The 25,236-nt window shown below is 42.7% G+C and overlaps 1 protein-coding gene across 2 annotated transcripts in view; it reads left to right on the top strand.

The window, feature by feature from the left end:
- Positions 1 to 25,236, top strand: part of Sidt1 (SID1 transmembrane family member 1) — an 89,870-nt gene that overhangs the window by 33,173 nt on the left and 31,461 nt on the right. For both annotated transcript variants that reach the window (XM_032900230.1, XM_032900229.1), the window contains exons 4-10: positions 6,611 to 6,656; positions 10,545 to 10,646; positions 11,442 to 11,525; positions 13,505 to 13,592; positions 15,259 to 15,330; positions 15,905 to 15,998; positions 23,993 to 24,036. In XM_032900230.1, the coding sequence (XP_032756121.1) occupies positions 6,611 to 6,656; positions 10,545 to 10,646; positions 11,442 to 11,525; positions 13,505 to 13,592; positions 15,259 to 15,330; positions 15,905 to 15,998; positions 23,993 to 24,036 (530 nt within the window). The remainder of the gene's footprint in view (positions 1 to 6,610; positions 6,657 to 10,544; positions 10,647 to 11,441; positions 11,526 to 13,504; positions 13,593 to 15,258; positions 15,331 to 15,904; positions 15,999 to 23,992; positions 24,037 to 25,236) is intronic.

Genomic DNA, 25,236 nt, shown 5'->3' with positions numbered 1-25,236 from the left:
TCCTCAAACTTCTGCCTCCTAAGAAGCCATGACAACAGGGTTGCATCACCACACCCAGCTCTGAGGTCCAGAGATCGTGTCCCAACTCAAAAGGACAGAAAGGGGCAAAAATCAAAGCTGGACTCTGTCGTTTGCGTCCTTTTCTAAGCTCATCCCCTCTTAACATGCTCTCTCTTTTTTCCATTTAAAGCCATCATCCCAAATTTGCACCTCCCTAAATATGCTTCTCAATTGCATGAAGCATTTGTTTACTCTAATTCAGATTTTAAAATAAGACAGTTGTCCCTTTAAACGTTCCTCCCGCTACCTTCACACACGTGAATGTCATCTTCCCAACAACTCCCAAAAACAATGGGCCACTCTGTGTCATTAGGGTTTTTTGTAGTTGTAGGCAAAGAACAGTGGGAGGGGGTGTTGTAGGAACAGGCAGCCACTCACTGGACGGTAGAAGGGTCATAAGATAGGGTAGGGGGGACATAAGGAGGCACTGAGAATACGGTTGTGTACTTTGCATTATTAGTGGTATGAGGGATAGGTTGAAGGAGACAGTATTGGATGCAGAGAGATTAGAAGGTTGGTACAATGAATGGTCAGGGTAGAAAGTGAGGAGGTGTCTTGAAAAATGTAAGAGGCAAAATTCACAGAACTTGAATGAATATGAAGGGAAGGGGAAATGAGGAGGTGGGGAATGGCATCACATGTGGTTAGAGGAAATGAAGATTGGACAGTTGTGTTCCATGAAATACTAAAAAAGGACACCATCCCACACTAACTCCAGCTACTCTCTGGCCCCAACGGTCTCGCCCACTTCCATGGCTAGCCCCGTGCAGCAAGTGCCCATCTCCCCGTTAGCTGTCACAAATCCCTGTAACCCGGTAAAATCAAAACTCTAGAGGCTTGTAATTTATCAGTCCAATTTATGTCTGTAAATTCTCAACCCACAAAATGCCCAAAGAACTCAGAGCCAATTGATATTGATATAAGCTCCCCACTTAGATTAGACAGATTGTCCTGTAATAATCCATCCCTTATATGATATTCATAGCTACCTGTGGTTATTTACAGCCACACAGATCTGGGTAGTCCTTCCTTTCTTCCATTTTCATTCTCTCCTCCCTCCTATCTCTCCCAACTCTCAGCCCACCTCCTTTTCTACTGTCCAATCACAGGCTCTAGCCTTGTCTCTCACCTCCCTCACCTGCTTACAAACAGCCATCCACACAGCTGTGACTGTATGATTGGTCTCAAGCAGGAATGACTTCACATAGAATCTGGTCAAGGAGATTAACCTCTTCCCCTTCTCTTCATGGCTTAGAAGGCACTTGAAAATGTAGAAATTACTAGAACATTGCTTGCATGAGATACTTTTTGATCTTCATCTACACTTTTTGCTTTCTGGGGAATGTCAGATGCTATGACTTACAGCATTACCAACAAGCTGTATCCTCAACCATGAACTCCCATGTATACCCTGGACTCTCAACACCGTGGCCCAACAGTCCTCTGTGGAGGCAGGCTCGCTGACTGCAAAGCTGGGGGCTGATCTGTTCCTAATGACTTTGCCTGGGTTTAGTATATGAGGAGAGAGAGACACCATCCCAGCTGCAGCAGGAGACCAGCTGGCTCTTAGGCATTACCAATGATTGCAATCTGGGCTAGGTGTTTCCAGATTTTGGCCTCTTCTTCAAGTCCTTGAAATAAAGGCACACAGATTTCAGATTAGAACAAAATCTATTCAAAAGAAAATCAATAGTACAGATCAGAAAATTTTGGTCAGGAATCACAGACCACACAAGAGTATGCAAAGGCCTTGGTTAGTATTTGGGGCTCCCTTCAATGGGGTTCAAGAACAGGAGGAGTATGGTTGATAAGGGCATATCACTAATGGTTCTATTTTGATTGACAGACATAGATTATGGAAGCCTTTGGCCATTGTGCATGTCCTTTCTCATTATGCATCAGATCTTAATCATACAATGCTCAACTATGCATAGACCCAAGATAGTGAACAGGCAATTCTCTCTAAATCTTCACCCAGAAGACACAGTTTGCCTTACTGTACGTGAATCCAAAAGTAGTTCAGGCCTGACTGGACAGCCTTCTGTTCATGCTCAGAGATATCTAGAGTAAGATTAAATAGGAACTGCCCATTCTTGGTGATCATTAAAGGGAGGGAAAACATATTCTTTTGTTGGAGAACAATGTGCATGCAGCTCAATGCAGGAAGGGGATCTTAATCTAACAGACTGTATTGTTAAGAGATGGGTGAGTGAAGTCCCAGGCTGCTAATGTATTCCTCATGGCAATATAGTCTCAAGATAAACAGGGCAAAACAAATGGGAAGCAATCTTCAGCAGAGACCTGTGGTTTGGTACTAAACACATTTCTCCATTACCTCTCTCTAGTTTGTCCAGCACTAATGGCTATGGCTTTCAATAGATTATAAATGGAGGTACAGCTATCCAGCCTGCATCCCTCCTCCTCCTATTGCTTGCTCTCTAAACCCCAGGGTGTGTTGACAAACTCCTCATGAAGGGCCAAAGTAAAGAGTGCACAACAGGGATCTTCTATGACTAGAAAGCTGACTGAAAGATGACCTGCTGTCTGCTAACAAACTGACCCAAATAAAACAAAAGAGAAATTTTCTACTAGAATTCTAGAGAGCATGGAAAGGGAACAGAGCAAACTAGCAGAGATGAAGAGTCATGGGTGAGAGGAGGGACAGAGTAACAGCTCCCTGAAGAGTGTGGAGACTCAGCAGGACTGGGGAGTCCTTTGCACATGGCTCCTCTAAGGACTGGGACCTGCTGGCAAGGAAGATGAGGGATAGCCAGTTGGAATTAATTAAAGATGATGAAAGAATCTGAGTAGGAAAGAATGACGAGTGACAATGATGAGTCTTAGTTAGGGTTTCACTGTTGTGAGGAGACACCATGACCAAGGCAACTCTTATAGAGGACAACATTTAATTGGGATTGGCTTACAGTTTCAGAAATTCAGTCCATGATCATCATGGTGGGAAGCATGGCATTGTGTAGGCAGAATTGGTGCTGGAGGAGCCAAGAGTTCTACATCTTGATCCAAAGGTAGCCAGAAGGAGACTGTCTTCTGCAGGCAGCCAGGAAGGGACACCTTCCACATTGGGTGGAGCTTGAGCATTAGGAAATCTCAAAGTCCATCTAATAGTGATACCCTTCCTCCAACAAGGCCACACTAATAGTGCCACTTCCTATGGGCCAAGCATATTCAAACCACCACAGTGAGAATGACCTTATGGGATTTAGTGAACATCTATTATTGTTGTTGTTGTTATTGTATTGTTAATCTAGATGCTTGTGCATGATCAAAAATTTATTCTATTGTGGTGGTGCATAACTGTAGTCCTAGCACTTGGAAGGTAAAGGCAGAAGGATCAGAAGTTCATGGTCATTCTCAGCTATGCAGCAAGTTTGAGGCCAGCCTGGGCTACATGAGACCCCATATCAAGCAAACACACCAGACTCTGTACCCCAGAAATTTCAGTGCATGCTCTCTCTTCTCTCTATTCTGTCTGTCATGGCGATTCATTCACATTGCCTTATCTCAACCCTACTTTTGCTACCTTTATGTTTCTAGTAGGTGTTTTCTTAGGTCTTAACCTGCAATGTTTGTTTGTAGTTTCAGCGCCTCATAGGGTTATATAGTAGGTTGCTTGCCTAGCATGCATGAAGCCATGAGTTAGCCACCCATCACCGCCCAAACTGTGTGGAATCCTATGCCTCAAATCCCACCACTTAAAGTGGAGGCAGTAGGATCAGAAGTTCAAGGTTATGCTCAGCTACAAAGCAAGTTTGAGGGCAGCCTGGAACACACCAAATCCCATTTCAAAACCATACACGTACAAAAGAAATGTTGATATTTCTTTATAATAACAGTAACAAATTTTATCAGCCATCTCCAAGATAATCTCCTATTGCATAGGGAGCGTAGTTCTCTTCATCTTAGCATGTCGAGGCTAGGGAGATAGCTTAGCAATAAGAGTGTTCACTGCTCTTCCAGAAGGTCAAAGTTTGGTTCCCAGTCCCAACATGGTGGTTTAAAAACACCTGAAACTTTAGTCCAGGAACTCTGACACCTTCTTCTGGTCTCTGCAGGCACCCACACATATGGCATACACTCACACAGACACATACACACAGGCAGAGAGAGAGAGAGAGAGAGAGAGAGAGAGAGAGAGAGAGAGAGAGAGAGAGAAATTTAAATTAAAATAAAAAATAAATCTTTTAAAAATTCTAATATGGAGGCAGGAGGGGCATCTGCCCCCCGTCCAGCTGAGGACAGATGATGGCTGTCACAGTAGGGAAAGTCACTTTTCTTCAAGAGGTGACCACCAGCAGATTGGCCATTCCTTAATGGGTAACCCCTCAGCCACATGCTGTGTGTGTGTGTGTGTGTGTGTGTGTGTGTGTGTGTGTGTGTGTGTGTGTGTAGAAGAAGACGATGACTTAAAACCAGAAATGAGATATACTGGGGAGAAGTGGGGGAATTGAGTCAGGGGCAGAAATGTTTAACATACGTAGTAGACATCTACAAGATTGTCAAAAGATGAAAGATTTAACTAGAAAAATAAGGTGGATTACAATAGAGAATCACACTCAACATTGACCTCTGACCTCCCCTTCCACATGTGTGTGTACACATGAACGTAGGCACACACACACACACACACACACACACACACACACACACACACAGAGGAACTTGGTTGGATTGGTCTGTTACTTATTTTGAAATGATCGAGACGAACAAAGGAGCAGCAAGGGCAAAGCTGACTAATAAGAGAGTTGATATTTGTGGACGTCGAGTCCCAGAGACAGGAAGAAATAGTGGGATCCAGATAAACGAGGGCAGATTCCCCACCCTAGGAGGATGAACTCTGAAGAGCAAGAGGTAACAGGAGGGCTGGCCGGAAGGGCGGGGTGTGAAGGGAGCTCACAACAGATGGCAATCGGCAGATAACGGGGAATGATAGTATGAAGTCCACGGTGCAGAGTAATAAGGCATCATTTCCTCCAACAAACAAAGTGGGACTTGGAACACCCTCTGTGCCTGCAGGAGCTCACTGATGTGAGACTTAAGGTCCTGTGACTCTTGTTCCTTCACTCTAAACTACTGACCGTTGGTCCCTGGCTCTCCATGCACTCTGCCTTTTCTTTCGTCTTCTATTTTATTACTCTCCTGTAAACACTTCCTTCTTCTTACATCATTCCTCCACACACCCTTCTGTCTGTTCTCTTCTCTATTCTCCTTACGTGCATCTCCTCTCCTGACTCAAGAGTCTTTCTTTCCCCTCTTCCCCTTACTTTAACAGTCAAAGCAGCTGAACAAAGTGGGGTTTAATCTCTCAAGTAAGCATTTGTTTCCTGTTTCATTTTAAAAGAAACGAGTGGAAACTTTGATGCCTCTTGCTCTAACACTAGAAATGCCAGTGGGTTTTCTTAGCTTTGTGCTGTTAACTAGTGGGGGCCTGTGATATGATACACCCTGCTCACTTCAGTCAAGGCCACACTAGCAAATATCGTTTCATCTCCATGGACATACTGTTGATGTTGTAACTACTGTCAGCTTTGCAAAAAACAGAAGGAAAGTCTTCAGAGAATCCTAGGGAATGAAGATGGTGAAGAGCCTAGAAGTTCAGGTTCAGACACAGCAATGCAAGGAGGGGTACACGATGGGAGTGGCCCTTTCATCAGTCTTGGGAGCTCAGTTGTGATGGAGTTGAGAGTGATCTACAGTGATAAGATGAGGCCAGAACCACAAAGAGCATGTGCAAAGGGGCAGCCCTTGTGGAAAACAAATTCATCTTTGTATTTCCCAGCCTCTTGAAATACTTCACAGATGTTCACACTGTAAAGCACTTGATGCTACAAAACCTTATGCCTCTTACAAAATTCTAACGCTCTCCTCCCTGTGCCTGGATCCTTGCTGTCTTAGTATATGACAAACCTATTCACAGGAAACTCCATTTAGAGAGCAAGTGACGTCACTGTGTTCGTTGGGTGGTACTTTTATTTTATAGATGGGCCTAAGAAGACAAACCTAAAGCCAAAGAGGATGAAATTTTGGAGAATTCAGCAGGCGTTGCAAGAGACTGGGGAGAAGTTTGGGGCAGGAAGAGCTTAGTGCTACTCCTGACGATTGTCCCACAGTGGCCCTCTGTTTGTCCTGATTTTAAAGCACTGCTCTTTTGGTGTGGATCCATTAAACTTATCATGGAGTGGCACCTACAAAAGGACTCATGCCTGCAGTTCCTCTCTTGCTACCCACTTCTCCGGATCAGGCTTGATTGATTATATTACTTGATTGGAATATCTTAAGAGAGTCCAGAGGCAGAGGCAACCAAAATGACCTAATGGATATTTAAAGATGTAAAAACAATCATCTTCCCCAATTTCATCATTCGTTATTGTTGAAAACACAAAGCCTCCTTTACGTTTGTCAGATTGCAGGACCAAATGTTTTCATAAAGAGTAAGGCACTGGGCATCTAGGTTAAGGTTGTTCTCCTTTAAGTAAGTAGTTCTTGCTTGCCAACTCATTCTTTTCTCTCATTTCCCCCTCATATTTCTCAGGACGAATGTTGCCTTCTACTTCACTGCCAGCCCCTCTCAACCTCAGGTAAGTAAAGGGCTCCCATAGTTAACTAGAGCCTACATGGCACAGGAGAGTGAACTCAGTCTGTGTTACTATCCCGGAGCTTGCCTTATGTATTCTTAGTGGTTACTGGGATCTTGGACACAGCATCTAATCTTACCACCTTTACTGGGACAAATGGGAAGCACACTAGTGTCCCTAGGTGTGCCATTGAGTAAAGTCACATGTCTGATATGTCGCAGGGGATGTTGGATGGTCAGTACTAAGTGCTGTGGGAAGGATGAGGAGAAGAACAATACAAACTTGGGGATTGTAGACCTGGCGGTTGAGATGGGGTGGGGAGACAGAGCATGGAAGAACAGCAAACATATGCCACAGCTGTGCTGAAAATATAAAAATAAAAGACTCCCATTCCTGCTGCAATATTGGCAGACTGGATTTGAGTCCCCTGTAAGTAAAAATAATTAGCTATTTTTATGCATTCCTCAATAAAAAAATAACCTCAAGCAGAACAGATACATGAAACTCTTTTTGAGGCCGTTTTTCTGATGACATTTCTAAGTACCTTTGCTTTTCTTTCGTGGTTTCCGAAAGAATCTATATGTAACAAGTTCAAAATGGCTTCTTGGCCCCTCATAGTGGTCCACACCATCATCCTACCCCTTTAAACATCTTCACCAAGGCCAGAGTAGTGTGAGATAGAGGCCAGACCGAGCTACACTCAAGTTCCAAGCTTGCCTGAGCTTCATACTAAGGCACCATCTTGAAACAAAAACAAAAGACTGGCCTAGAGCCACAATACCTATGCTATGTGTCTGAAGGCTTTACTATGAGTTTGCTCACGAAGGGTCACCTAGCTTTTGTTTTGAACACAGTAAAACTGGTGATAATAAATATTATGGACTGTCGTAAGTCTATTACAATCATTGATGTGCTTGTACGTACTTCACATCTAGTAGTGTAGCTTCTGTCCATTCCTGGGGTATAAAATCCTCTGCTGCAGCTTGTGGTGATTCCCCTGCAGGCTTTACAGCAGACGGGAAAACAACCAGGATGGGGTAAGAATGAAAGTTGGCTCAGCCTTGTTTTAGTGGAACGGACGCTGGAGCAGGGCAACTAGAGTCTGGCCCACATCATTTCTATATTCAAGCATGGCACAGTTTTAGAAAGGGAATTCAGGTAACAACTCAGTCCCAAGCACACAACAGTTTAAGGTATATTGACGCTGAGATTCTTTACAAAGTACATCCGGCTTCCTTCACAAGATTGGGTACTTTTGACCCAGAGATAGTGCCCAAGACTTAAGGTCCAAGGATTTTTGACTGAAGTAAACATAAGAGCTGTGGGTGTCAGCATTGGCCTGGCCCTAAGACAACATAGAAGTCACTTAGGTTTGACATCAGTCCTGATGGATTGATTTTATGGCCTAAAAGCAGTGCTCATGATTTAGGGGAAAAGGGTCTGGGATAACTAAAAACAAAAATTCTAGGAGATAGGGGCAGAGCCTGTCTCCTCAGACAGCAAGGGATCACAGGGTTGTAAAAGTCCATCATCCCTGGCATTCCAGGAAAAGCAGCGGTGCACCTCGTTCCATTGAAGAGGTAAGCTGTGTGTTTCACTCTCCTGGCTTCTCTGGGGCTTATCTGTGTGCACAAGGCCTTTTTGTTCTCTACGATGGCGGATTTCAAATGGCCCACATGATGTCATTGATCACGTTGAGAGTAGATATACAAGGCAGTGCTCCCAAAGCTGAGTAAATGAACGCCCACCTTTGTTTGCAGTTCTGGGATTGACTCTGGACCTTGCCCATGCTAAGCGAGTGTTCCAGCTGAGACACACACACACACACACACACACACACACACACACACACACCCCCCTGACCCTCAACAAAACTAAGATTTAAAGTTCCTTTCTATGAAAGTCATCTTAGGTACATACTGACAACAAATGGCAAGAAAGGTAGCAGGGCACAATTTGTTGTCCTTAATAGTTAGTGACCATTTAAATTCAAGAGATATTTAGGGGACCTAGATAGGTGGGTCAACAATTAAGGGCACTTTGCTGCTTTTGTAGATGACCCTGATTTGGTTCCTAGTACCCACATGGTGGTTCACAGCAGCATTTGATTCTAATTCTAGGGGATATAATGCTTTCCTCTGGCCTCCAGGAGCATTGTATGCATGTGGGTACATAGACGTAGATGCAAACAAAACATACACATAAAATAAAAACAGAATCTTTCTTTCTGATTAAAACATATTTTGAGGCAGGGGTCTAAAACATTCCTTTGACTTTGTAGTAATTTAGAGATAAATAAGGCTGATAATAGTTGGATATATTTATAAGTGTTCAAAATATTGGCAGTTTACCAAAAAAAAAAAAAAATCAAGTAATATATGTTCGTTGCTCACAGTAATTGAGTTAGACATTATGGTTGTCCTGAGAGCACCCTAGGACACCTAGGCTTCTCCTTGGAATAACCCTATTTCTATTTGAATCGTGCCCCAAAATATACTCATACATGGCATGGAAAGATTTCTAAACAGGAATGTGAATGGCTTTTTAAAAATTCTGACATTTTATTTATATTGAATTGGTTCTCAAAACAGCATTAGTAAAGGCCATATTAGAATACAAATCAAATTTTGGCTTTCTTATCTCTTTCTTAACTCTGATATGTTTACTAAGTCTGTAAGATATCAGAATTGTTTGGGAAGGTTTCCACAAAACCTTAGTCACAAATTTGATGTTTCTCGAAAAGTTACCACACTTGAAATTATTGGGTTAAATTCTCCTCACACATACATCCCCCCATTTTTAAATGTTTAAAATGTTTAAAAATTAATGTGTTTTTCCAATGGATTTGTAACTGATGTAGGTCAATAGTGTCACGTCTTTCTGTTAGCAATGCTGCTTGTGAGTTAGGAGAGATAGCTCAGAGGTCAAAAGTACACATTGCTCTCACAAAAGACTGGAGCATGGTTGCCAGCACCCACCTTGGGCTGCTTGTGAACACACATAGCTTGCATTCTGGTCTTAGTGGGCACCCTCTCTGGCCTTTATAGGCACCTCTCTCTCTCTCTCTCTCTCTCTCTCTCTCTCTCTCTCTCTCTCTCTCTCTCTCTCTCTCTCTCCTCCCTCCCCTCCTCTCTTCTCTCTCCCCTCCCTCCTCTCTCTCTCTCTCTCTCTCTCTCTCTCTCTCTCTCACACACACACACACACACACACACACACACACGGAGGGGTCTACTGATACTTGAAAGATACATTTACCCAAAGTCATGGACATATTTCAAGGGCTCAATGTCAACAATGTCAAACTTAATCTTTCAATGTAGAATTCTCAAGAATATCTCAGTCAGGGAAAGAATTCTTTACCAAAAGGTTTAGGAAAGGCTGACGGCTGACCTAAAGCTAATTCTTCCTTCTAACAAGGTCAAAATTCTTGAGGAACAGGAACATCTGCTATTCAAGATGTGGTTTCACATTTCACAACTACCGCACAGTAAGAGCTGTTGTCTGACGTCACATCCTGTGTATCTCTGACTTTGAAGGAGGCTGACAGCAGGGTGCCTAAGAAGAAAACTTAGAGTCAAGCCCATTATAAGCTGGTTGATAAGAAATGTCCACATCACAAAATGGAAAGGCAGCCTTGTAGACATGGCCACTCACTCCGCTGCACTCCTCCTCACGTCCGGCACAGTGGCGTCCGGTGGGGAACAGCTCATTGGTCAATATGTAAGAGATGAACAGAAACCTGAAACAGTGGCCAGTTACTGAACTCTGCATCGGAAATTCACACCTAATAGTAGAGAAAACCACCCCAAGCATGTAGGATGATAGTTTGAGTTTCTTTAAACATTCCCTAAGATTAATACATCAACATGTCTCTCATTTTCTCGTTCTCAGTATTTTCTATACAAATTTCCTGAAGATGTGGACTCCGTTATCATTAAAGTGGTGTCTGAGAAGGCTTATCCGTGTTCAGTTGTCTCCGTTCAGAACATCATGGTGAGCCCCGCTACTGTCATGTCAGCCTCCCGGCATGTAAGATTACTGAGTTCCAGAATAGACGGGCTGTGGACTTGTGTCATCCTCTTATCATTCATCTCCCCCAAAAGTCAAATAATAACAACATACCAAATAACACCCATGTACCTGAGTGGGCAGTCCGTGTTTGCTGACACCGATGAGAGATAAGAAGTAGCTGGCTTCTCACCAATACAAAGAAAAGAAGGCCGAGAGAAATAAAGAAAACCTAGTTTTGAGTTCAATGAGAAAAATAAAATAAAAACCTACCACCTGTTTTGGTTTTAGATTGTTATTGTAACATCAGATCCTTTCTGTATTATAAAACATCAACCAAAAAGAAGGGGGGAGAATGTTATATACTTTAAAGCAATCTTTTTATAATTCTCTTGAATAAAGAGTGACTCTGATATTTTAGGTCAAAGTTCAAGGGGTTTTGTTTTTGTTTTTTGTTTGTTTGTGTTTTGAGACAGGGTTTCTCTCTGTAGCCCTGGCTGTCCTGGAACTCACTCTGTAGACCAGGCTGGCCTCAAACTCAAGAGATCTGCCTGCCTCTGTCTCATGAGTGATGGGATTAAAGGAGTGTGCCACCCTACCATGCAAAGCCCAAGCTTTAAGAGGACCATTTTGTGACTGTTCTGCAGAAAAATGGTGTCTAGATTAATTTGATTCCCCTGGCCTGTGATCCCAGTGGCAGAGCGCTGACACCTACCTATGGAAGAACACCCACCGGATGACACTGCTGATCCCCTCTCTTTTGTCTCTCGTGTGCTTTAGTGTCCAGTGTATGATCTGGACCATGATGTGGAATTCAATGGTGTCTATCAGTCCATGACCAAACAAGCCGCCATCACGCTGCAGGTGAGACATTGCTTCTGAGGTCCCAATAGTCATGGGGTCCAACTGGTAGTTACTTGCCCACTCGACCAAAAGAGAAACCTGTTCATGTGTACCTTGGATTGGTTTTTAAAATGAATAGTGCTCTGTCTGCAGTCAGTGCCTGGGTGGTGGTGGACAATGCTACCCTTCCAGGTGTTCTTTTATCCCCTTGGGGGTTCTTAGGGATCTACAGTGCTGTAGGAAATAAATCTGACAGATTGCTTATAGGGATAAGGCCAGATGGTTCCAATTTACTCAGTGAGGTGTGACAATTTAGGGTAAAGTTTATTACAGTCAGTTAAAGTATTTGAACATATTATAATAATTGCAACCAGTAACACTCACCAAAAGTTGGACTGAACTCTAGACAGAATAACAGATCCAAAGGCATATGGGCCCTATTTGGGGAGCACTTTGACCTTTTGGTTTTTGTAACCAAACTCATACTTCAGTGGTGTTTTATAACAAAAATGTACATATATTATGCCATCATATTCCAAGAGAAAGTCTATCCCAGTCTCTAGGTTGGTACTTAAGAAATCTGTGACCTGGACTGTCCCTGTAGCATAGGGCAACATCGCTTTTTTGATTAATCCACAAAAAATGGAGAGAAGCTAGGTATCATTTAGATATCAGACCTAAAAATTTCTGTCAGTCAAACTTCAAGTTTTGAGTATCAAGGATTTAATACCCTACATGCCTTGCTGTTCATGTTTATGTCTTCCTTAGCATGTCAGAACGATGTGATCCCCCAAATATAAAAGGACAAAACAAACAACAATAGAGTAGGTGTTCCTTTGCTTTCCAGTGCTGTATAAAACATCATGACCAAAACTTGGGAAGGAAAAGGCTTACACCTCCATGTCACATCACAGCTCATCATGCAGGAAATCAAGGGCGGGAAGTCAAGGCAGGAACCTGGAGGCAGGAAATGAAGTAGGAGTCATGGAGGAGTGCTCCTTACTGGTTTTCTTTCCATGGTTCATTCAGCTAGTTTTTTTTTTTTTTTACATAACCCAGAGCCACCAGCCCAGGGCACCATCCACAGAGCGCTGGGGCCTCCCACATTAGCCATTAATGAAGAAAATGCTCCACAGATTTGCCTGTAGACCCATCTTAGGAAGACCCTTTCCTCAGCCCATCATCTCTCTTCCCAGGTTAATGAAGGCAAAGCAGAGCTGTAACTAAAGTATGTCTACCTCCAATGTATTTGGCAGTAAATTGTTATTGTTCTGGACTTGTGTTTCGGGCTTTAGATATTCAGTGAACTAAGCACAATATCAGAAATTTGACATGACAAAAATGCCTGGGTTAAAGGACTATAATGTATGGTTATCTTGTCAACCCCACTTACACGAATAGGGAATTAACTCTTGACCCAGGACTGAAACAGCACAGGTAGAGCCACAGATCAGTCCTAACCCAGGTCCTTTGACTCCCTCGCCTGCGCCATTTATTTAACTATTTACTGCATGATTTTAGATAAGTTACTTTTCATTAGATTTTAAGATAAACCTGATAAATTCCTGGGAGTGTAATGCCAGCATGCAGGATGCTGAGGCAAGAGGATCAAAAGTTCAGGGCCAACCTGGGTTACAATAGCAAGACCATCTCAAATACATATGTGTATGTATGTACATGTATATACAAATGCCACTTGATGATCTAGGCAATTGATGTTATGGTTTATTGTGTTTATTATAGTACTAAGTCCTCATGTGGGCACAGATTTTTAAATTCTCCATGTATCCACTTATATTCATTTCTTGGATGAAGTAATTAATGTTCATGGATGGTCTGGAGCAGAGTGTGAGAATGTGGGAGCCCTTTCTGGGGACTTAGAGAGCAGGGGGTGACCTGTCCTTTTCTTCCTTTTCGTTACCGCCCCTCAACCCTCTGGACTGTCTCCTCCTGGCTGTCTTTCTTCCCTGTGAATCATGAGGTTGTTATGTCTTACACAGAAGAAGGATTTTCCAGATGAGCAGTTCTTCGTGGTGTTTGTGATAAAGCCTGAAGATTATGCGTGTGGTGGATCATTCTCCATCCAAGGTAAGAGGCACTGAGAGATACCTGGGAGGGGAGGAGAGGAGGCCAGAAGCTCTTCTCTAGTTCTCACCGAGGGCCTAACAGCAGCAACTCAACAAGGCACTAGAGACATTTGGATAAAAAAAAAATAAAAAAGTTAACTCCACATCTAAAGGAAGTATTGGTATTACAAAATGCCCCTTAGTACCTTCAGCTTTCTAATATAATACTTTAACTCCTTGAGCATTTTATACAATGCATTTTAATCATATTCAACCCCCGCTTCTACTCCTAACTCTTCTCGGATCCACCCATCACCTCTCCACTTCCTCCCAATGCCATGTCCTACTTAATATGTAGTTTGTTAAATAACATGTAGAGTCCAGTTTGTAATGACTGTTTATTCTGGGTGTGGGGTCATCCACTGGAGGAGGGTCAATCTATCAGGGGCCACACTTTTCCCTTATACAGAAGCCAGCAACTGTCAATTACTCCCCAGTAGAGGTTCATGAGTTCCTGTGCCCTCAATGCTAGAACATTGATTGGATTGGTTTTGTGCAGCTTTTCAACTTTTTAAAAGTCTTATACCAGTCCATATGAAGTGAGGTCACTTAGTAGGCATTTCATTTGCTTCCGAGATGTAAATACAAAGGGATCTGTTTCCCAGGTCAATGGGATGGTGCTTACTGACAAGACAACTGACCCGAGGCCCATCCCTGCATTCTATGTGGTAGAAAGGGAAACTCAACTCCAGCAAGCGCGCGCGCGCGCACACACACACACACACACACACACACACACACACACACACACACACACAAACATGGGGGCACGGGGGGAGTAAATGAAATAAAAACATTTTTAAAATCTATTTCCTATATGCCTCGCCAGTCAGCCCTTCTACAAGGATGTACAAGGAAAATCTAGTTTTATCCCAATTACCAAAATTGTATTTCACAAGACAATGAGAAAGCCAAGTGTGATGACTTATCCCAATAACCAGGGGTTACATAAGTTCTGATGCAAATGCACATCGTTGCATTGCCCAGAGAGTAGACTGCTAATTGAGAACACAGACCTCCTGCTAATGGGCCATATGTCACCCACACGGAGAGCGTTTTCTGTTGAGTGTAGTATGGCTCCCTCGGTGTCGGGTGACATTTCTGCCTGTGTGTACTTTAATCTCTTAATTATGTAGCTCTATAGGCTTACCAGTGTTGTCTAATGTTCCCGAGTGAACGCCAAGGCCTTTGATGGCTGTGTAAAGGAAAACATTTTTGCTGGCAAGGAAAAGTGCAAGCTAAGAAGAGTGTAGCTGTCTGGTTCGGGCACACTTCTCTTGAGATGTCTGTGGACATCCAGAGAAAGGTCCGGTGTTCCGCAGTGGAGAAGGGAGGCCGCTGTTCAATTTCATTTATGTCAGTTGGTGCTACAGAAATGCACCCAAGCAAAGGCCAGCCTGAGATCTTCATCAGAGGGACATCTAACACGTTAGATGTTGGATCTTCCTCCAGTTCTTGTACATCGATCAGAGTGGACTTTATATAATACACTGTATGATATAACTAAATGGAGGGTGAAAGTCTAATGTCTGATCCATTGTGTTCTGTGCCTTGTTGGTTTGTATGTTGTTTTGGCTTTTGTTTGTTTTTGTTTGATTGCTTGTGTTTTTTTTTTTTTTTTTAACCAGAAAATGAAAACCAGACCTGGAATCTACAACGATCAAAGAACCTGAAAGTGACCATTGTCCCATCTGTCAAAGGTTGGTTTTGGCTCTGGAGTGGGGTGGAGAAAGTCCTGTGTTGGGAGATCTATCATGTCATTACATGCCAATGTCTCCCTCTCAAGTGGAGCCATCATAAGAATATTAAAGTTTATTTAACTTACAGATAGGATTAGATCTTCTTGAAGAGAAAGAAAGGCTGGGGTGTGTTTTGGTGATAGAGGACTAACTTGTATGAGGCCCAACAGCACAGAAACGGGTGTGTGTGTGGAGGGAAGAAAGAAGGAGAAGTAGAAGAAAGAGGGAAGAGAAAGAAGAAGAGGGGAGGAGAGGAGAAATGATGGAAAAGAGGGACAGAGGCAAGGAGAGGAGGGAGGGGACTCAATTCTAGAGTTGTATCCAGTGATCTTCCCCACTTCCATGGGTGGTCATCACTAGGAAGCCACTTGTGGGTAGCATCCGGGTGGGTTCCCACAGTTCTCAGCTCCAGTGACATTTCATTAGGATTTAAGAATGGACATGGTAGAGGCCGATCCTTTAAGTGGTGCTGTCCCCAACATAGTCCTCCTCTTTCCAAGGACAAGTTGACCAAAGCTGTTTCTCTCTTCCCCAGGATCTGTGTATGTGAAATCTAGTCTTTTCAGCGTATTCGTTTTCTTGTCCTTCTACTTGGGCTGCCTGCTGGTCGTGTTTGTCCATCACATGAGGTAAGTCCACAGGTTCTTCCCCTCGACTCTCTGTGGTGTTCAGAACATTCTCTTTGGAGTGTACTGACTGGCCACTAAGGGCTGTCGTGGGAAAGATGCTTGCTCTCCTGTACTCGTACTGCAGCTTTCTCTTCTGGGGAATGAAAGAATAATTGTCTCACTTGCAGACCCAAAGTCAATGTCCCACATTACACGCTGGTAGAGTGTTCATTGTGAAACCACAGCAGTAAGGCAGCTTGGCTTTGTTTGTACCTGAGAATACTCGAAGTAAATCCCACAGACAGAAGGGAATCTTCAGCTTTTTCCAACCTGAAGTCTGGAAACAGGCAAGCATTCTGTCAAAAAGTAAACTGAATGCCTACTTTAGTAATTTGAGCAAGGAAATTTCCCTACCTAAGAATTTGGAGCATCCCCCCTACACCCACTGTTTTAAACATAAATAAATATAATTTTATAACTGTCTGCTTCTCTCTGCGGGGCTGAAGTTTGAGAATTCTGATTTTGTTATGGTTTCTGCGAAACATCCACAAAAGGTTGGCAGGAAGTTTACAGTAAACAAATGGAGTTTCCCCCTCTCATCTTAAACATGAGGAAAAAAAATACAAAGGCGGCAGAGAGCTGTGAGATCCTTAGGCAAAGCACACCCCTGCCACACACCAACTGTGAGAAGAGCTCTTTGTTGGCTCCTTGGTGCAGCAAAGGCCCATCTCTCACTCAGGAAACAACTCTTTTCTATACTTTCATAAAAGTTCAGATACTGCCTTCAAAACCTCCCGCTGCCCACCCAGGGCCTGCCTTGTAGTCCCAACAGTCAGGAGGATGCTGGGTGTGGTGGAGATTGGCAAGTTTAGAGTCTACAGGAACTAGAGAGAGAGTTCAAGGCCAGCCTGAGCTGTATACACACACACACACACACACACACACACACACAAGAGGAAAGATCTAAAAGATCTAAATACCCACAAATATATACCCAGTGAGTCCAACAAATTTAGAATTTAGAACAACAGCTGCCGTCAGGGTAAGATACTCCCAGTAACACGGACATTAAAATGAGTGTATCTCCCCCATAAGAGACCAAGAGCTCACAGATAAATACAGGGATTGGAAAATCATCTGCAAACACCACAGCTAACACTAGCTCAGGTTAAGAATGGTCAGTAGAACAAGGTCTGTACTCACAGCTGCTCCAGAGGCTGAGGGAAAGGATTAAGACTTCAAGGCCCACCTGAGCTACACAGCGTGTCTTAGCCTGGGCCACCCTGCCTCAAGGTCAAAAGTCACCAGGCAGTGGTGGCACGTGCCTTTAATCCCAGCACTTGGGAGACACAAGGAGATGGATTTCTGTGAGTTTGAGGCCAACCTGGTCAACAGAGCAAGTTCCAGGACAGCCAGGGCTACCCAGAGAAACCTCGTCTCCAGGAAGGGAAAAGAAGTCTGTGGTAGACCAGTTACCTAGTGTGGGCCAGACCCTGGCTCTAAGGCAAAGAAAAACAGTCATCTAAGACTGCCGAGTTGAGGAGAGGATTCTGACAAGGAGCAGGATGTTTGTGTGACCTGACTGTGTTGCTTGATAAATTACTAGTCAAGAGAGAAAAATAATGAGTATGTGGCAGAGAAATAAGACACATCGGTCTGTCAATTAGAATAAATGCCACTGAGGGAAGGTGAGCAGTGTGTGCCTCCAGTCATGACAGCACGCGGAGAGAGGCCCAGCCTCACTCCCTGGAGCTCCTATGAACGTACATGAATCTAACCATGGGCAAACATCAGACACAAAATCTGTCATAAAGGGTGCAAAGGGACCCAGTGACAGGTGTTAGTGTGAAACTTAAGACAGTATGTGATTTCAAGTTAGATCTTGCACTAAAAGAAAAACAATAAGTCATAGAGGACGGTTTGAGGCCGGTTGAAGTTAGAAGACCAACAGTAGGTGAGAGTCTGAAATCCTGCCTACTCCAGACGAAAAAGAGGTGATCTCCAATTCAAGGCCAGCCTGGGCTACAGAGTAATTCAAGTCCAGCCTGGGCAACTTAGGGAGACTCTGCCTCAGAACAGAAAGTAAACAGTGGGCTGAGATATAGCTCAGTGACAGAGCACTTGCCTAGCATGTATGAAGCCCTAGGCTCGACACCCAGCAACACATTAAATAAATGTGTGTGCAAGCATTAAATTGAAGAATTTGATTTTTTTTTGCTCTGTAGAAATATGGAGGGTAAAATCTATAACAACTTCAAATGACATTCAAATAGCATGAGAAAAAGTTGGCATACATGTAGACGAGTACATGCTATAAATTAACATACATGTAGATGAGCATGTGCTGTAAATTAATATATTTGTAGATGACTAAGTACCATAAATTAACATACATGTAGACGAGTGTGTGCTATAAATTAACATACATATAGATGAGTGTGTGATATAAATTAACATATATGTAGATGAATATGTGCTATAAATTAACATACATGTAGATGAGTGTGTGATGTAAATTAACATATATGTAGATGAATATGTGCTATACATTTGGGAAAGGAGAGCTGAAGAACAGAGGTAAAGCCAGGCTTATTGGTGTAGACACTAGGGTGACAGAAGCCAGAGGCTTGTGAGTTCTTGAAAGTCTAAGCTATTGGGTGAGATCCATTCTGAGAAGAAAGAAAGGAAGGAAAAAAGGAAGGAAGAAAAAGTGAGGGAGGGAGGCAGGGAGGGAAGAAATAAGAGGGAGGGGAAGAAGGGATGGAGGAAAGGGGAGAAAGACAGACAGACAGACAGAGATGCTGACAAGTGGATAAAGGTAAAGGATGTATTGATAGATATTCTACATTCTACTTTTCTATTCATCCTTGAAACATCTCTGTAAATTTAAAAACAAATCTAATACAAGGTGAAAAACAGAACTTGACTTGGGGGACTCAGTGCTCAGCACTCAGGAATTGGAACCAGGAGGACAGGAAGTTCAAAGTCTTCATCCTTGGCTACATAGCGAGTTTGAGGCTTAATTAGCTACACAAAGATCCTGACTTTAAAAGCTGTGTTACAGGCAAATAGCACACCTGGAAAATATATATATATATATACATGAAGAATGGACTACCAACTTGCTATAACAAGTTACAGTTATTAGTGCATTAAATATAGCTGCATGCCTGCTATGTGCCTGACAGTGTGCTAAACTCTCAAGAGCTTATCCCGTCTGATGCCCTGAGACACTACTGAGATACTGTGATTGTCACTGTGCAGAAGGTCGAGGAAATTGAAACACAGAGGGGTTAAGCACGTCCAGTACCTGAAGGAGCTAGGACTTGAACTCAGGCAGCCTGGCTCTAGAGCTTAAAGTCTTCAACAGGCTTGCTCAAAGTGAGTCTTGAGAGGTAGTGTACCCTTGAGTCTTCAGGGTACCCACCAGAGAAGACGGATCACAGCTGGGGTCAAGCTAATAAAGTCTCTATTAGCCGGCAACTACACTGGGTGTTTCGGACCCCGTTGTAGCCTGAGCCTTTCTCAGGATGAGATTTAAACACAAAAAACGATGTTCTGGGCTGACATACTTCATTTAATAAGACCAGAAGTGGAACTACAGAAGCTAAAAGGCAAGGTTAATGTATTTCGAGACTTCCCCAGAACTGTACGGACTTTGCTGGGCTAGGTGTTCTCATTTTGGCCGGTGGGGACATCTAAATGCTGAGTTTTACAGCCTGCATGGCATGTCCATCTTGGAGTCAGTTGTGCTAAGGTCTGTGAAAAGGGACAGTCCTGAGCCAACGAAGTGTGACCACCAGTGTACACTCGAACAAGGCTATGATTTATGGGAGCCAAAAGTTCCCATTTTGCCTCAGATGAGCTTCAGTGTTGCAATAAAGAGTCTTCTGCTCCTTGGCCAGACTTTTTCTTCCTATGTTTTAGGTTTAAAAAGCAGAATGATTTCTCTTTAGTCAGCTAATAGGCACCATCCACACCCAGAGGGACAAAAACTGAACTAATGCTTAGCTGCTTGTTACCATCTCTAAGGCTGTTAATTCTGCAGCCGAGGTGAGCAGAGCTTTGAAATCCGGGCTCAGACTGTGTTGAAAGTTTGCTGCCAATGACTTTGCTACAGTCAAGTGCCCAAACAGAGACTCTTTCCAAATATAGACACACTGAAATAGAAACCCAGAGACATAGAACCATTTGGCATTCTAAATAGGGGACTAGACTGAGGGAAAATGCTAATAGGCGGACTTCTCCTTCACTGAACTGAGTGAAACAAAGTTTTCCATACAACTAAATAAAGCTCTCTCAGCTAATGCGGTTTGCTCGGTGAGTCCTTATAGTTTATTATTAACATATGTGGAATTTATAGTCTACTCTATGAGATCGTGATAATAAACACTTGTGACAGACATGGCCCCAGGTCTTGGGGAGCTAAGAGCTTCTGCTCTCCTGTCAGGGAACTACCATCTCCTGTCAGGGAACTACCATTTCCTTCCCACTTTTACCTCCTATTTCAGCATGATATATTAATGCCCTCTGCAATGGATGTTCAGGCTTAGAATCGAGCACTGAATATGTGATGTGTGTTCTCTTCTTTTCAACAACCCTGCCATTCATTAAGCCCGACCGTTTAATCCTGGTCACTCATATATCTTTCATTCTTGTATCCACTGCAACGTTGGATAATACATAGTGTGTGTGTGTGTGTGTGTGTGTGTGTGTGTGTGTGTGTGTGTGTGTGTATATATATATATATATATATATATATATGTGTGTGTGTATGTGTGTGTGTGTGTATATATATATATATATATATAGAGAGAGAGAGAGAGAGAGAGAGAGATATCTATGCAGTATACAGTTGTCTCAGAAGAAGATGGGCCAGCTAATGGTTCTATTTTGATTGATATCTCCAAATGGTGCATTTAGAAAAACAGCTTCTTCAAGAAGAAAAACACACATCATCAACTCAACTCTTGGGAGTATGCAATTCAGAGACTCTTAGATTCATCACAGCTGGGCTCGGAAATCTCAGCTGGAAGTGGCCACAGAGTGTAACCTGCTGGCAGGTCCAAGAAACTGGCCATCCTAGACTGGCATTGTGGTCTCTGATATTCTAATGGGATAGCCTGGGACTGTGGAATCTCAGAGCAAACAGACAAATACAAGCCTCGAGCTACAGGCTCAAAGCTTTCCCCCTTATCTACTGGAGGACGAACAAGTCATGAGGCCAACCCAGTTTCCAGACTGATGGCCAAGGTGCACCCATCTCATCTGACCCGGCATCAGTCTCATGTGCTACTTTTTAAATTGGCTAACTTAACTTCCCTCATGGAAAACTTAGGGGTTCCACAACCTAATTCAAGCATGGGTGAAGTCCCTTGTGCCAAATGCTTTATCTTCTTGGAGCCTAGATAATTGCTTGCCCATCAGCACCAGCAAATTAGACCAGAAAGACCTCTCCCACAGTGTCCTCTGGATGAAACAGTCAGGCTGAATCTCAACTGTTCTCCTTAGTGATGTGCTTTGTCACTCAACAAATACTTAGTTGTCACCTCCTGCATGTCCAATCCTAACCTGGAGGTTGACGAATAAGAGTCTATGTTCTCTACTCCCACATCAACTACAAAGGGAGAAACACACAGACATAAGCTAGGGAGGAATGAACTCAGTGGTAAAGTTGAGAATGGCTAGAGTGGCCCCGCTTTGGAGAGCTAATTGGAAGCACAGCTATCCAGCTGTGTCAGGATCTAGTGGGGACAGTGACTTTGCAGGGAACAAGAGCAAAGGCCCTGGGTGTCTAAGAGAAAAAGAAAGATAATTGAAGAGTAGCCCTTTGATAGAAGATGGGTGTTACAACCTGGAGAATGGTCATCTGAAAGTGAGTAACCATGCATTAAAGCACGAGCACTTCCGGCCTGCTGTGCCTTCTGCCCTCCCCTCCAATCTCACTTTTACAAAACTTAAAAAAATCATTTGAACATGATAATTTGATTGACAGTACCAAACGGTGCACTTAGGGAAAAATGGCGTCTTTGAGATAAAATTCATAAGCCATCAACTCATCCCTTCAAAGCACTTGGTTCAGGGATATTAATTCACAGCCGACAGACATCACCACTTAATCTTGCATATCTGAATGCTCTCATCATACCGAAATGAGACTACACGATACAAGATCAAATACAAAAGCAATTTTCTTTCTATATGCTAGCAATGAGCAGCCCGAAATAAAAACAATTCCATCTACAAAAGCATGTAAAGGAATAAAATACTAAGGAGTACAATTTAAAAATTGTTAGGGTTATGTATGCTGAAAATTGTAAGACATCTCTAATGAAATTAGAGAATTCTTTCTTTTTTAAAGAAAAGTGTCACGAGTTCATAGGTTGGCCCACTTGCTGTCAGGCAGTATAGCATACAGAATAATGACCATGAAGGGATATCCCGTCTTAATCCTCAGAATGTGTGAATATATCACTTTGTACTGCCAACAGAAGTTTTGCAGCTATAATAAGGTTGTGAGCAGGATTATCAACATAGGACTAACATAATCACATGTCTAATGAGGAGGCTGGAGAGATGGCTCAGAGGTTAGGAAGGACTCCAGCTCTTTCAGAGGACCTGAGTTTGATTCTCTGCACCAGTTTCAGGAAGCTCACAACCACCTGTAACTCCAGCTTCAGGGGTGTCTGATGCCCTCTTCTGGCCTTTAGGGGCAGTGCACTCATGTGCACATACTTAGGCACATAGACAAACGCACATACAAATAAGCCAAAAAAATTAATTTCATAAAAATGTGTAAAGAGCTTAAATAGACACTTCTCAGGGAAGACATATGGATGCCCAAGAAGTGTATGAACAGATGTTCATCATTAACCCTCAGGAAAATGCAAATCAAAGGCTGCAATGAGTTGCCAAACTCTGAAGGTTGAACTTAATAAAAAAAAATTAAATATAAAATGACAATTGGAAGGGCTGTAGAAAAATGGGAATCCTCAGACTTGGCTGGTGTGAATGTAAACAGTGCTTGCCCTACAGCCTTTGTGGAAAGCAGTTTGGAAGAGTCAAACATTGCAGCTCAAGTCTAGTTATATACCCAAGAGACATGGAGATAGATTTATAGAAAACCATGAATCCAAATGGTCCCAGCTGTGTTATTAATGCACATCAAAGAGGAGCAATTAAAAGTACCCGTTAAGGGAGTACAAATAAATGAAATGTTGTACACATACACTGGAATATTATTCAGCCATAAAAATATTGATGGACTAGACTGAACCCCCAGTGAATGGGATTGTTGCGGGGTGGGCAGTAATGGGAAGAGGATGGGGAGGGGAACACTCATATAGAAGGGGAGGGGGAGGGGCTAGGGGGATGTTTGCCTGGAAACCGAGAAATGTAATAACAATTGAAATGTAAATAAGAACTATCCAATTTAATAAAGATGGAGAAAAGAAAAAATATTGATGGACTAATATAACTGAAAATAGAATGCTATATCAAGGAAGCCAGTCGAAAAAGTTCATATGTACTGTGGTTTCATTTATGTAAACTATCTAGAGGAGGTAAATTTATAAAGACAGTAGTAGATTGTGGTTCCCAAGGGCCAGGAGAAAGGAGGGAAAGAAGAGTGACTGCTACAGATACACAGCTTCTTTGGAGGGGTGACAAATCGTGGTGACAGATGCACAAGTCTTTGGATATATTAGAACACACTGAATAGTGTGCTTTAAAAGACACTTCTTATGATGTTCGTTCATATCTGAAAATGAATGAATGTTACTAAGTAATGTCCATGCCTGAGAACGGAATTACTGGATCATATGGTCAGCCTGTGATTGGCTCTCTGGGGAATTGCCAAATTGTCTTCCAAAGTGGCTCTGCCATTTTAAATTCCTACCTGTAATTTCTCCAAAGGGCCATTTTAAAAGAACCTAGAAAGGTAATGCAAAATGCTAAATCCTGAGAGAATTTGTACATGTGTGTATATACATGTTTGTGCGCATGCTTGCTTGCAGGTTCCAGAGGAAACCCGTTGATGGAAGCTTTGGCTCCAGTGATGGTAAGAGATTCCTTGGTTAATTCCCAGTACCTAATGGTGTTGCATGATGCAGCCACATCCTTTTTGGTACCCTTGGTCTCTCTTCTTTTTTCTCCCTTGAGTCTTGTCCCCAGAGTTCTTTCATCCACAGACCTTCTACAGAAGACAGACCTAGCAAGAAGCATGTTATAGTTGGTAACTATTGAGATATGAATCCCACAGGAAGAATCTGTACCCAGAATGCCTTTAATTATTCATGGAGCATTTGTAACCATTCATCCTTTTCAGATGTTGTCTCAGCCCTGGGATGGAGCTGATCACAGATACTGTTTGTGTTTGGGAGAAAGACTTTGTGTATCCCAAAACTTAGGAATAGCAGCAAGAACGCATTATGTCAACTCTTATGCAGGGCACTTTTCCCAAACTGAGATAAAAGCTTTGTGTGTGTGCATGTGTGTGTGTGTGTGTGCGTGTTTGTTTAAGTGTGTAGAAAGTCAAAATGTTTGAGACTAGCGAGCACAATAAAAAATGGAGTAACTGAGGAATCCAGAGTACTTAGGCATCTAACCTGTTCCTCCTCTCTGAGAATTCACAAAGCATTACAACTGTTTGATATTTTTACTGAAATTTAACACATCCAATGTGCTCAGTTTGATCAAGCTCAGGTCACCATGAGATCCTTCGCTGCTTGGGAAGGAGTGAGAATTGAAAATGGCAGAGGAGACGGACCTCAGTTAAAGTCAGGTTTAGTCCTGTTGTGTCCGTACTTGAGTCCACAGAATCCTGGAGAGACGTCAACTCAACCTTCACCAGAGGTTTCTCTACCTTTGCTGGAAGGCTTGATGGTGTTGGCCTTTGTCTTCCTTAACAGACAGCTTGTCTGTTTTTCCAACTCCCCCCACCCCCAAGCACTTTGTTTTAAGAAACTTTCAATTGCCAATATAAAAGACTGGAAAAAAAAAACCACACTGCTCTCACTGATGTTTATAAAATGCTTCAGTTCATTTGCCTGGAGCATAGATAGATAGATAGATAGATAGATGATAGATAGATAGATAGATAGATGGATAGATAGATGGATAGATGGGGCCCTTTAACCCAAATCTAGTAAGTTAGATTTCATCAGGTGCCCTCCGAATGGAAGGTCCACAGTTTCTTCCAATGTATAAATGTTTTATAGTTCAGAAGTGGTCTTTAAACTTCAAAGCATCCATCAATCAG

Source organism: Rattus rattus, chromosome 4, assembly GCF_011064425.1.
Source record: "Rattus rattus isolate New Zealand chromosome 4, Rrattus_CSIRO_v1, whole genome shotgun sequence".
Classification (NCBI taxonomy): domain Eukaryota; kingdom Metazoa; phylum Chordata; class Mammalia; order Rodentia; family Muridae; genus Rattus; species Rattus rattus.
Note: the sequence above shows the minus strand (reverse complement) of the source record. Positions and strands in the feature narration are given on the sequence as shown.